The sequence below is a fragment of the Anolis sagrei genome, chromosome 11 (genome assembly GCF_037176765.1).
Source record: "Anolis sagrei isolate rAnoSag1 chromosome 11, rAnoSag1.mat, whole genome shotgun sequence".
Lineage (NCBI taxonomy): Eukaryota > Metazoa > Chordata > Lepidosauria > Squamata > Dactyloidae > Anolis > Anolis sagrei.
This window is the reverse complement of record NC_090031.1, coordinates 357,501-372,012: the sequence shown is the minus strand read 5'-3', so window position 1 is coordinate 372,012 and position 14,512 is coordinate 357,501. Positions and strand designations below refer to the sequence as shown.

The window sequence follows — 14,512 nt, the reverse complement described above, 5'->3', positions numbered from 1 at the left end:
CTACGCAGCCCCCTCGCCCCCAAATTATTCCCATTGGTACTGTTCCGTTATCTGGGTGGAGGCCAGAAGGTGGCGCTAGAGAGAGGGTAGTCGTCCATTTTTCAGAAAATGGCATTCATAACCATTAGGACAGTGGTTCTCCACCTTCCTAATGCCGCGACCCCTTAGTACAGGTCCTCATGTTGTGGTGACCCCCAACCATAATATTATTTTCGTTGCTACTTCACAACTGTAATTTTGCTCCTGTTATGAATGGTAATCTAAATATCCGATATGCAAGATGTATTTTCAGTCACTGGACCAAATTTGGCACAAATACCCAGTACTCCCAAATTTGAATACTGGTGGGGTTGGGGGTGATTGATTTTGTCATTTGGTAATGCTGGAGTTGCTGGGATTTATAGTTCACCTAAAATCAAAGAGCCTTCTGAACTCCATCAATGATGGAATTGAATCAAACATGGCACACAGAACTCCCATGACCAAGAGAAAATACTGGCAAGGTGTGGTGGACATTGACCTTGAGATTTTTGGAGTTGTAGTTCACCTACATCCAGAGAGCACTGTGGACTCAAGCAATGATGGATCTGGATCAAACTTAGCACAAATACTCAATATGCCCAAATGTGAACACTGGTAGAGTTTGGAGAAAATAGGCCTTGCCATTTGGGAGTTGTAATTGTTGGGATTTATAGTTCACCTGCAATAAAATAGCATCCTGAACCCCACCGATAGAATTGGACCAAACTTTCCACACAGAACCCCCATGACCAACAGAAAAGACTATGTTTTCTCATGGTCTTTGGCGACCCCTCTGACACCCCCTCGCGACCCCCATGGGGGTCCCGACCCACAGGTTGAGAAACATGGCATTAGGAGATCATAACCTTTTGGGAAAGCATAATCTTTCAGAGATGAACCAAAACCACATTTGAGTAGAATCTTCTGAAGTGGCGCACACCCAGGTATAACTATGCAAGGAAATTAGGCTTTCAGTTGTTAACTGATAACCTGTTGTCTCTGATCTGTTAGGAAGCACAGATTTTGTCAGTGCACAAAACAGAAGTGGTTCAGAAGTTGTTTATAAGTGCCCAAAAATATATCTACTCTCCCATAAAATAACTTGTTTTATGTCATGCACTCAAGAAACAAAAATAAAGTACTCTCACAACTCTCACAACCACCACGTCAGACGACACAGAGAATCCATTGAAATCCACAAGAAGGCATGTGGACAATTTCAACAGAAAGGAGGAAACCATGAAAATGAACAAAATCTGGCTCCCAGTATTAAAAACATTCTAAAATTACAACAGCACAACAACAGAGAGGAAACAAACAAGGACATCTAATCACCTCTCAACAGAAGTTTGCTCCAGGCACCGTCAGGCCATTATATGCTAATCAAGGTGGTCAGTTGAAACATTCACACCCAGCTCCAGCAGACAAGAGCCCTTTGTCCCACCCTGGTCATTCCACAGATATATAAACCCTTTTTTCCTACTTCCAACAGACCTCTCTACCTCTGAGGATGCTTGCCATAGATGCAGGCGAAACGTCAGGAGAGAATGCCTCTAGACCATGGCCATATAGCCCGAAAAAAACCTACAACAACCCAGTGATTCCGGCCATGAAAGTCTTTGACAATACAAAAATAAACTAGACTCCTTGCCTTGCTTTTGAAAGTGCTTCTGTTCAAAGCTCCCTGATTGAGCAGTGATGGCACGATCGTCAGCGTAGATGGAACTCTGTCTGTTCTGGCAGTGGCTGGTCATTTGTGTAGATGTTGAACATGGATGGAGCAAGCCCGCTCCCCTGAGGCAGGCCGTTCTTCTGTTTCCGCCATCTGCTTCTCTGGCACTCAACAAAAAAGCTCCTGTTTTGTAGCAGGTTTCCTATGAAGCGGGTGAGGCAGTAGTCCCTTGTGATATTATACATTTTTTATACATTTACATTATCATAAGCTGCTGACAGGTCTATGAAGACAGCTTCGTTGTGCAGTAGCATAACAACAATAAAGCTAAACCCATTTCAAAGCTCCCTGCTTGAGAGGTGATGGCACGATCATCGGCATAGATGAAACTCTCTGACCCTTCTGGCACTGGCTGATCATTTATGTAAATGTTCAACATGGATGGAGCAAGCACACTCACATTTCAAAGCTTCCTTCTTGAGCAGTGATGGCACGATCGTCAGCATAGATGAAACTCTCTATCCCTTCTGGCACTTGCTGATCATTTGTGTAGATGTTCAACATGGATGGAGCAAGCACTCTTCCATTTCAAAGCTCCTTTCTTGAGCAGTGATGGCACGATCGTCAGCGTAGATGGAACTCTCTGCCCCTTCTGGCAGTGGATGGTCATTTGTGTAGATATTAAATATGGATGGAGCAAGCACGCTCCCCTGAGGCAGGCCGTCCTTCTGTTTCCGCCATCTGCTTCTCTGGCCCTGGAACTCAACAAAAAAGCTCCTGTTTTGTAGCAGGTTTCCTATGAGGCGGGTGAGGCACTCTTCCATTTCAAAGCTCCCTTCTTGAGCAGTGATGGCACAATCGTCAGCGTAGATGAAACTCTCTATCCCTTCTTGCACTGGCTGATCATTTGTGCCAATATTAAACATGGATGGAGCAAGCACACTCCCATTTCAAAGCTTCCGTCTTGAGTGGTGATGGCACAATCGTCAGCGTAGATGAAACTATCCCTTCTTGCACTGGCTGATCATTTGTGCCAATATTAAACATGGATGGAGCAAGCACACTCCCATTTCAAAGTTTCCCTCTTGGGCAGTGATGGCACGTTCGTCGGCATAGATGAAACTCTCTATCCCTTCTGGCAGTGGATGGTCATTTGTGTAAATGTTAAACATGGATTGACACTGGTTGATCATTTGTGTAAATGTTAAACATGGATTGAGCATGCACACTCCCATTTCAAAGCTTCCCTCTTGGGCAGTGATGGCACAATCGTCAGCGTAGATGGAACTCTCTGCCCCTTCTGGCAGTGGATGGTCATTTGTGTAGATATTAAACATGGATGGAGCAAGCACGCTCCCCTGAGGCAGGCCATTCTTCTGTTTCCACCATTGGCTTCTCTGGCCCTGGAACTCAACAAAAAAGCTCCTGTTTTGTAGCAGATTTCCTATGAAGCGGGTGAGGCACTCTTCCATTTCAAAGCTCCCTTCTTGAGCAGTGATGGCACAATCGTCAGCGTAGATGAAACTCTCTATCCCTTCTTGCACTGGTTGATCATTTGTGCCAATATTAAACATGGATGGAGCAAGCACACTCCCATTTCAAAGCTTCCCTCTTGGGCAGTGATGGCACGATCGTCGGCATAGATGAAATTCTCTCCTCCTTCTGGCACTGGCTGATCATTTGTGCAAATGTTCAACATGGATGGAGCAAGAACACTCCCATTTCAAAGCTCCCCTCTTGGGCAGTGATGGCACGATCATTGGCATAGATGAAATTCTCTCCTCCTTCTGGCACTGGCTGATCATTTGTGCCAATATTAAACATGGATGAAGCAAGCACACTCCCATTTCTAAGTGCCCTTCTTGAGCAGTGATGGCATGATCATCAGCCTAGATGAAACTCTCTATCCCTTCTTGCACTGGCTGATCATTTGTGCCAATATTAAACATGGATGGAGCAAGCACACTCCCATTTCAAAGCTTCCCTCTTGAGTGGTGATGGCACAATCGTCAGCGTAGATGAAACTCTCTATCCCTTCTGGCAGTGGCTGATCATTTGTGTAAATGTTAAACATGGATTGACACTGGTTGATCATTTACATAGAGGTTAAACATGGATGGAGCAAGCACACTCCCATTTCAAAGATCTCTGTTTGAGCAGTGATGGCACGATCGTCAGCGTAGATGGAACTCTCTATCCCTTCTGGCAGTGGCTGATCATTTGTGTAAATGTTAAACATGGACTGACACTGGTTGATCATTTACGTAGATGTTAAACATGGATGGAGCAAGCACACTCCCATTTCAAAGCTCTGTGTTTGAGCAGTGATGGCATGATCGTCAGCGTAGATGAAACTCTCAATCCCTTCTGGCAGTGGCTGATCATTTGTGTAAATGTTAAACATGGACTGACACTGGTTGATCATTTACGTAGATGTTAAACATGGATGGAGCAAGCACACTCCCATTTCAAAGCTCTCTGTTTGAGCAGTGATGGCACGATCGTCAGCGTAGATGAAACTCTCAATCCCTTCTGGCACTGGCTGATTATTTGTGTAAATGTTAAACATGGACTGGCACTGGCTGATCATTTGTGTAAATGTGACACATAGATTTAAATGAATTGATATATACCAGGCATGGGCAAACTTGGGCCCTCCGGGTGTTTTGGACTTCAACTCCCACAATTCCTAACAGCCTACCGGCTGTTAGGAATTGTGGGAGTTGAAGTCCAAAACACCCGGAGGGCCCAAGTTTGCCCATGCCTGGTATATATGCATGGGGAATTAATTAATTATTGGAATCAGTTGCAATGGCAAAATGCACTTGCAATGAGTTAATTCGTGTCCTGAGACACATAGAATTAGTTAAGTAGTGGAACGAGCTTCAGTGCATACAGAATTAGTTAATTAGGTGACTGATTAGTTAATTAGGTGACTGATTAGTTAATTAGGTGACTGATTTGCACTGGCGTGCATGCACAGATGCATTTATTCCAGTGCAAACAATTCTCCAAATTGACTCGTCATGAATCTAAAGGCTCTGGTTCCCTGCAAAGCACAAATATGTAGGTCTTGTGACTTCACACAAACACACACACACACACACACACTTTGCGTAGGAGAGGGGCATGCCAGGTCTCCATTAGCACTTCTGCGGCAACGTTTTGCAATGGGGGGAAAATAAAAGGGAGGGGATGGGGTGGGATCAAACACACACCCGAGTGAGAGGAGTGCGCAAGAGAAAGGTGTAAATCCAGAGCTGTCGCTCCAGCATGGTGATTTAAGGCTGGGAAAATATAATTAGGAGATAAGGTGCTCATTCTACCCCTCTCCGGGCAAAACTCAGGGTCAACATGCGCTCAGAGTCCTGGTCCTGCAAGATTGCCAATGTGTGACCTCTTGGCAAACATTTCGCGCCTGAAAAGAAGGGCTCCAGATGCATTTTGGAGCATTTTTGACCCCTTGAGACCCAAAATATGGAGGCACGTTAGCTTAGATACCACACTTTGACCATGCTGCAACGTATTATTATTATTATTTGAAAAAACAAGACCACAGCAGACACTCTGCAGGCTGTTGTATTGGATCACAGGTCGGACACGTCCCAAGTGTCAGCGCTGATTGTGTTTAAGTGCAGGCCAAGGTCTTGAGGCACTGCACCCAGTGTGCCGATCACCACTGGGACCCCCTTGACTGGCTTGTGCCAGAGTCTTTGCAGTTCGATCTTTAAATTATTATTATTATTATTATTATTATTATTATTATTATTAGGGTGGCCTTTTGCAGCTGGCAGGTGGTGATTTGGTCAGCGCCGATTGTGTTTAAGTGCAGGCCAAGGTCTTGAGGCACTGCACCCAGTGTGCCAACCACCACTGGGACCCCCTTGACTGGCTTGTGCCAGAGTCTTTGCAGTTCGATCTTTAAATTATTATTATTATTATTATTATTATTATTATTATTATTATTATTATTATTAGGGTGGCCTTTTGCAGCTGGCAGGTGGTGATTTTGTCAGCGCCGATTGTGTTTAAGTGCAGGCCAAGGTCTTGAGGCACTGCACCCAGTGTGCCCATCACCACTGGGACCCCCTTGACTGGCTTGTGCCACAGTCTTTGCAGTTCCATCTTTAAATCCACATATTGTGTCAACTTTTCCTGTTGTTTCTCTGCAATTCTGCTGTCACCTGGGATTGCAACATCGACAATCCATACTTTGTGTTCTAACACGATCGTGAGGTCAGGAGTCTTCTGCTCCAGAACTCCAGAGGAGTTTGGCGTGTTCATTCTCTGTAACTCTTTTTGGCTTGTGATCCCACCAGTTCTTTGTGGCAGGCAGACGGTATTTGTGGCACAAATTCCACTGAATCACCTGAGCAAGGGTGTTGTGCCTCTGCTTGGAGTCTGTTCGCGATCTTCTTGCAGCAGCTCAGGATGGGATCTATTGTTCCATCTGCTTCCTTGCAGAGTCTACACTTGGGATCTGTTGTTGTTGTTGTTATTATTATTATTATTATTATTATTATTTTATTAGCCATTTCCTGACATGCTTTGTTGTGGCCCATTCTGTGTATATGTGAGTTTTGTGTATGTGTGTGTGTATATATACATATATGTGTGTATTTGTGTGTTTATATGTGAAGCACACATATAATAAGGGCCTTATCTCCTAATTATATGCATATTTGTGTGTATTTGTGTGTATAAATGTGTGTATGTATGTGTGTGCATGTGTATATGTATATATGTGTGTGTTTGTGCAGATATATATATATATATATATATATATATATTCTCGTGTGTATGTATGAATTGTGTGCATGTGTTTATGTATATGAGTGTATGTGTGTGTGTAAATATGGTGTATTTTGGGGTTTTTAAGTCCGTTCTGCTGGATGTGTGTGTGTGTGTGTGTGTGTGTGTGTGAATGTTATTTTAGGGGTGATGGACACTCGTTGGACTGTCAGGTGTATTGTGTCCAAATTTTGTGACAATTCATCCAGCGGTTTTAGAGATATGTCAATCCCACAAACTAACATTAAATTTTTATTTATGTAGATTATTATTATTTTCTTACTCATCTCTCTTTGCATCTCAGGGCAGGGCATTGTTGTTGTTGTTATCTTTTTGCCTTGGTTGTGTAAAATTCAGCAATGAAATAATGTGCTGTCAAAAAGGAATACTCTTAGGTTGTTGTGAGCTTTTTGGTCTGTATGGCCATGTTCCAGCAGCATTCTCTCCTGACGTTTTGCCTAGATCTGTGGCTAAAGGCATCTTCAGAGTTCTGTTGAAACGAGGCAAGTTCCAACACACCACTGAAGATGACATTAGCCACAGATGCAGGCAAAATGTCAGTAGAGAATGCTACTGGAACATAGCCATATAGCCCAAAATTCTCACAGCAACCTAGTGATTCCAGCCATGAAAGCCTTCGACAACACAAGGAAGAGTCTTGTTGGGTTGTCCTGACCATGAAGCAGCCATGGGTCTTCCGTGTCAGTACTATCTCTCTATGTTGACCATTCTCTCTCTTCTTGCATTGTAGGGTCTCTACATATTCCTGGTCTACGCAATTTACAACAGCGAGGTAAGGCCAGACCCAGGCAGCATTGAAGCGGGGAGGGAGGCGAGAGAAGGGGCCGAGCCTCATGCCTTTTGTGATTGTCTCTTAGGTACGCAACGCCATCCAGCGCATGAAGGAGAAGAAGAAGGCACTGTCCTTCACGGTGGGTCCTACCGAGATTGGTCTTCTCCAAACTCACTTTCCCAACCTCTGACCATTGATGTTCCCCCTTCACACTCTAGCCATTGAGGTTCTCCTTCAAACTCACATTCCTAAACTCTGCCCATTGATGTTCTCCTCCAAATTCACTTTCCCAAACTCTAGCCATTGATGTTCTCCTCCAAATTCATTTTCCCAAACAATGGCCATTGATGTTCTCCTCCAAATTCACTTTCCCAAACCCTGGCCATTGATGTTCCCCTCCAAACTCACATTCCCAAACCCTGGCTACTGAAGTTCTCCTCCAAACGCACGTTCCTAAACTCTGCCCATTGATGTTCTCCTCCAAATTCATTTTCCCAAACAATGGCCATTGATTTTCTCCAAATTCACTTTCCCAAACCCTGGCCATTGATGTTCTCCTCCAAATTCATGTTCCCAAACTCTGGACATTGATGTTCTCCTCCAAACTCACGTTCCCAAACCCTGGCCATTGATGTTCTCCTCCAAACTCACGTTCCCAAACTCTGGACATTGATGTTCTCCTCCAAATTCATGTTCCCAAACCCTGGCCGTTGATGTTCTCCTCCAAACTCACGTTCTCAAACCATGGCTATTGATGTTCTCCTCCAAACTCACGTTCCCAAACTCTGCCCATTGATGTTCTCCTCCAAATTCACTTTCCCAAACCCTGGACATTGATGTTCTCCTCCAAACTCACGTTCCCAAACCATGGCTATTGATGTTCTCCTCCAAACTCACGTTCCCAAACTCTGGCCATTGATGTTCTCCTCCATACTCACATTCCCAAACTCCGGCCACTGATGTTCTCCAAAATCCTGAACTCTGGCCATTGATGTCCTCCACCCAAGTCACTTTGCCAAACTTTCCCAAAGTCAGAGTCTCCTGTGAAGACGAGAATGTGTTCAACTCCCTTGTTGTTGCAGAACTGCTCCCATCCCATCAATTACCTGTCGAGCCCCAGAAACACCTCCTGGGAGATGGGCAAGTTTGGCCCTTCCGGCCCGGAGAGCGCAGCCAAGGGAGCCACAGCGAAGGAGTCCATGGCAAAGACCCCCAGCCATAAAGGTGCTGCCCGGGGAGAGGGAGGCTTGCGCTGCCAAACAACATAGTCTGATTCTCCCCCTTTATTTCACCCCATGTCCCTTCTGATGCGCCTCTTTCCTTTCCTCCCCACACAGGGAACTTCGGAGCCAAAATGCCAATGGGTCTCTCGGCTATCATGGCACCGGACAAGCCAGTAAGTCGCCCCAGCTTTTAAATTCAATGCCCATCAAACCCTTCTGTTGATCATGGGAGTTTGGTTCAATTCTATGGTTGGTGGGGTTCAGAACGCTCTTTGATTGTAGGTGAACTATAAATCCCTGCAACTCCAACTCCCAAATGTCAAGCTCTATTTCCCCCAAACTTCACCAGTGTTCACATTTGGGCATATTGAGTATTCGTGCCAAGTTTGGTTCAAATCTATCATTGTTTGAGTCTCTGGATGTTGGTGAACTACAACTCCAAAACTCAAGGTCAATGCCCGCCAAAACCTTCCAGTATTTTCTGTTGGTCCTGGGAGTCTGGTTCAATTTTGTTGTTGTTGGTGTCCGGAACACTCTTTGATTGTAGGTGAACTATAAATCCCAATAGCTACAACTCCCGAATGTCAAGATTCTATTTTCCCCCAAACTCCACCAGTGTTCACATTTGGGCATATTGAGTATTCGTGCCAAGTTTGGTTCAAATCTATCATTGTTTGAGTCTCTGGATGTTGGTGAACTACAACTCCAAAACTCAAGGTCAATGCATGCCAAAACCTTCCAGTATTTTCTGTTAGTCCTGGGAATTTGGCTCAATTCTATTGCTGGTGGGGTTCAGAGTGCTCTTTGATTGTAGGTGAACTATAAATCCCAGCAACTCCAACTCCCAAATGTCAAGGTCCATTTTCCCCAAACTCCACCAGTGTTCACATGATGTATCTGGAACAAACTTGGCACAAATGATCGATATGCCCAAATGTGAACACTGGTGGAGTTTGGGGAAAATGGACCTTGACATTTGGGAGTTGTAGTTGCTGGGATTTATAGTTCAGCTACAATCAAAGTTTAGGAGTTGTAGTTCATCTACATCCAGGGAGCAGTGTGGACTCAAACAATGATATATCTGGAACAAACTTGGCACAAATGATCGATATGCCCAAATGTGAACACTGGTGGAGTCTGGGGGAAATAGACCTTGACATTTGGGAGTTGTAGTTGCTGGGATTTATGGTTCACCTGCAATCAAAGAGCATTCTGAAGCCCACCAATGAGGCAATTAGGCCAAACTTCCCACACAAAACCCTCATGACCAACAGAATATTTTCTGATGGTCTTTGGTGACCCTATCGCAGGGGTCAGGAACCTTCGGCTCTCCAGGTGTGGTGGACTTCAACTCCCACAATTCCTTGAGGCTCGGCATTCACCCCAAAGGCTTACCTTGGCCTCAAGGAATTGTGGGAGTTGAAGTCCACCACACCTGGAGAGCCGAAGGTTCCCCATGCCTGCCCTATCGCGACCCCCCCAGGGGTCCCGACCCCCAGGTTGAGTAACACTGATGTAGATGCCGCTAAAGGCCGAACATTTTAAGGAGGCAATGGAGGAAGCCCTCGAGATCTTTCCCCGCTTTCAGATATTGGATGACATTGCTGCCACGTGTTGGAAAAAAACCAAAAGGATTATGCCATGTTCCATCCGCTTGCTATCCAAGGCCATCAGTAGCCTTGCAGCCAAGTCAACATCCCCGCTTACGGAAATATCCGAGGAACGGGGCGGCTTTGGAGGCCCACCATCTGTCCGGGCAGAAGGTGCCAAAGCAGGTAACCGGAGAAGCCCAGCGCCGGTCAGCTTCACCAGCTCCAGGTGTGAGTCGATGGGCTCGGCGTCATTGCTAAGCTACCAGGCTCTCCAGATCAAGGGATTACCTCCTCCTCCGGGCACGGACGTACCCAGCGCTGAATGCCAAGGACACAACGGGGAAAACATGGGTCTTGAGTGGCACTTGGGCTGGCTCACAATAGGAGCCAAACACAGTCATCAATATCTATCTATCTATCTATCTATACACACAATAAAAGTAAATATACCTTTGTCTTGTGGGGTTCCTCAAGGCTCAATACTGTCTCCTATGTTGTGTAACCAAACTGGGGGTCGGGACCCCTGAGGGGGTCGCGAGGGGGTGTCAGAGGGGTCGCCAAAGACCATCAGAAAACACAGTATTTTCTGATGGTCATGGGGATTCCATGAGGGAAATTTGAGCCAATTCTATCGTTGGTGGAGTTCAGAATGTTCTTTGATTGTAATGAACTATAAATCCCAGCAACTACAACTCCCAAAAGTCAAGGTTTATTTTCCCCAGGCTCCACCATTGTTCACATTTGCGCATATTGAGTATTTGTGCCAAGTTTGGTCCAGATCCACCATTGCATGAGTCACAGAATCATAGAATCCTAGAATCAAAGAGTTGGAAGAGACCTCATGGGCCATCCAGTCCAACCCCATTCTGCCAAGAAACAGGAATATTGCATTCAAATCACCCCTGACAGATGGCCATCCAGCCTCTGCTTAAAAGTCCACAGTGCTCTCTGGATATAGGTGAACTACAACTCCCAAACTCAAGGTCAATGCCCACCAAACCCTTCCAGAGTTGTGTGTGCCAAGTCTGGTTCAACTGCATCGTTGGTGGAGTTCAGAATGCTATTTGATTGCAGGTGAACCATAACTCCCAGCAACTACAACTCCCAAAAGTCAAGGTCTATTTTCTCCAGGCTCCACCATTGTTCACATTTGCACATATTGAGTATTTGTGCCAAGTTTGGTCCAGATCCATCATTGTTTGAGTCCACAGTGCTCTCTGGATGTAGGTGAACTACAACTCCCAAACTCAAGGTCAATACCCACCAAACCCTTCCAGTGTTTTCTGTTGGTCATGGGAGTTTTGTGTGCCAAGTCTGGTTCAATTGCATCGTTGGTGGAGTTCCGAATGCTCTTTTAATTTAAATGTACCATAAATCCCAGCAACTACAACTCCCAAATGACAAAATCAATCCCGCCCCCCACCCCACCAGTATTCAAATTTAGGCATATTGAGTATTGTGCCAAATTTGGTCCAGGGAATGAAAATACATTCTACATATCAGATATTTACATGACGATTCATAACATTAGCAAAATTACAGTTATGAAGTCGCAACAGAAATAATGTTGTGGTTGGGGGTCGTCACAACATGAGGAATGGCATTAAGGGGTCGCGGCATTAGGAAGGGTGAGAAACACTGATCTACATGAAGCCGTTGGGGGAGATCATCCGGAGTTTCGGGGTACGGTGTCATCTGTACGCGGATGATGTCCAACTCTGTCACTCCTTCCCACCTGCTACTAAGGAGGCTGTCCAGGTCCTGAACCGGTGCTTGGCCGCTGTGACGGTCTGGATGAGGGCAAACAAATTGAAACTGAATCCAGACAAGAGAGAGGTCCTCCTGGTCAGTTGCAAGGCCGAACACGGCATAGGGTTACAACCTGTGCTGGATGGGGTTCCACTCCTCCTGAAGATGCAGTTTCACAGCTTGGGAGTGACCCTGGACTCATCGCTGAGCCTGGAACCCCAGGTTTCGGCGGTGACCAGGGGAGCATTCGCACAATTAAAACTTGTGCGCCAGCTGCGTCCGTTCCTTGGGAAGTCTGACTTGGCCACGGTAGTCCGCACTCTGGTTACATCCCGTCTAGACTACTGCAACGCTCTCTATGTGGGGCTGCCTTTGAAGACTGTCCGGAAGCTTCAAATGGTCCAACGCTCGGCAGCCAGGATGCTAACAGGAGCATACAACTCCCTTGTTGTGCCAGCTCCACTGGCTGCCAGTCTGCTACCAGGCACAATTCAAAGTGCTGGCCGTAGCCTTTAAAGCCCTAAACGGTTCTGGCCCTACTTACTTGTCTGAACGTATCTCCTCCTATGAACCAGTAAGGACGTTAAGATCATCTGGGGAGGCCCTGCTCTCGGTCCCGCCTGCATCACAAGTACGGTTGGCGGGGACAAGAGACAGGGCCTTCTCAGTGGTGGCCCCTCGGCTGTGGAACGCCCTTCCCACAGAAATCGGCCTCCTATAAACCAGTAAGGACGTTAAGATCGTCTGGGGAGGGCCTGCTCTCAGTCCCGCCGGCATCACAAGTACGGTTGGCGGGGACGAGAGACAGGGCCTTCTCAGTGGTGGCCCCTCGGCTGTGGAACGCCCTTCCCACAGAAATTAGATCGGCCTCCTATAACCAGTAAGGACGTTAAGATCGTCTGGGGAGGCCCTGCTCTTGGTCCCGCCTGCATCACAAGTACAGTTGGCGGGAACGAGAGACAGGGCCTTCTCAGTGGTGGCCCCTCGGCTGTGGAACGCCCTTCCCACAGAAATCATGTTTTATGTATTGCATTGTTGCTGTGAACCGCTCTGAGTCGCCCTGAGGGCTGAGAAGAGCGGTATACAAATATAGTAAATAAATAATAGATAAATATATGTGTGTGAGTGTGTGGCTGGAGTGTCCACTTCCACAGACAAGCCAGAGCTTCCACTGCCCAGGAGACACCAATGGCCCTCCCTCCAATGACATTGTGGGTTATATTGCAGTGTTTCTCAACCTTCCCAATGCTGCGACCCCTTGATACAGTTCCCCATATGTGGTGGTGACCCCCAACCAGAACATCATGTTCATTGCTACTTCACAACTGTAGTTTTGCTCCTGTTATGAATCGTAATGTAAATATCCGATATGCAGGATGTATTTTCATTCATTGGACCCAAATTTGGTGAGGTTGGGGGGAGATTGATTTTCTCATTTGGGAGTCGTAGTTTCTGGGATTTATGGTTAACCTACAATCAAAAGAGCATTCTGAGCTCTGCCAACGATGGAATTGAGCTCTACCAACTTGGCACAAAGAACTCCCATGGCCAAGAGAAAATACTGGAAAAGTTTGGTGGGCATTGTCCTTGAGTTTTGGAGTTGTAGTTCACCTACATCCAGAGAGCTCTGTGGACTTGAGCAATGATGGATCGGGACCAAACATGGCATGAATACTTAATATGCCCAAATGTGAACACTAGTGGAGTTTGGGGAAAATAGACTTTGACGTTTGGGAGTTGTAGTTGCTGGGATTTGTAGTCCACCAACAATCAATGATAGAATTGGACTCAACTTCCCACTCAAACCCCAACAACCAACAGAAAATGCTATGTTTTGTGATGGGTTTCGACGACCCCTCTGACACCCCCTCGCGACCCCCCGAGGGGTCCCGACCCCCAGGTTGAGAAACGCTGATATATTGTGATTGCCGTAAACATGTCCAAGGACCCTGCCAATGTTTTCCACAAACACCACACTGCCCACCACCCAAGGGAAGGCTTGGGGCAATGTCAGTCGTACTCGTATTCAGTTGTGTGGGTGCGCCCCCAACATTCAACGCAACCCCCCACGCTCTCCTTTCGCTTTCTCCTTTCAGGCTGTGCAACTGACGGCATTCAAATCCTCGGGTAAGTCAGGCCTTCCTTCTTGGCTCCTTGTGCATTCTGCCCTCCTGGGGTTTCCTCTTCTTTTGTGTTGGAGACAAGGATGAATCGGGGACTGCGAGGCCATCTGCACAGTCCCTAAAATGCGGGATTTCCCGTGTTAAAAGTGGGTGGCTTCATGACAGTGCTGAATGCGCGCTGATCGGCTGCAAGAAACACCCTCTTCTTCCATTGTTGCAGGAAAGCGCCTCCACCAAAGCCCTCCTTTCAGCCATTGCACTCCCTCTTCTCCCTTTTAAAGTCTTCCCTTTCTTTCTTTCTTTCTTTCTTTCTTTCTTTCTTTCGTTCTTTCTGCAACCGCTTTTGGATCTGCTTGGTGCTCACTTTCTCTCCATATCTATCATCCTTTCCCCCTCCTTTTCTTTCTCTTTCTGCCTTACCTCTCCCTCCCTCCCTCCTTCTTTCCTCCTTTCTTTTTCTTTCCTTCCTTTCTTCCTCCTTTCTTCCTTTCCTCCTTTATTTCTTTCCTTCTTCTGTTTCTTCTTCTTTTCTCTTTCCTTCCTTCCTT

General features: G+C 46.2%; 1 protein-coding gene across 1 annotated transcript in view; it reads left to right on the top strand.

Moving 5' to 3' along the window:
* Positions 1-8,694, top strand: part of ADGRD2 (adhesion G protein-coupled receptor D2) — a 42,406-nt gene extending 33,712 nt beyond the window's left edge. Inside the window, exons 20-23 of the mRNA XM_067472224.1 lie at positions 7,236-7,277; positions 7,363-7,416; positions 8,360-8,501; positions 8,615-8,694. Coding sequence (XP_067328325.1) covers positions 7,236-7,277; positions 7,363-7,416; positions 8,360-8,501; positions 8,615-8,694 — 318 coding nt within the window. The remainder of the gene's footprint in view (positions 1-7,235; positions 7,278-7,362; positions 7,417-8,359; positions 8,502-8,614) is intronic.
* The last annotated feature ends 5,818 nt before the right edge of the window (positions 8,695-14,512 follow it).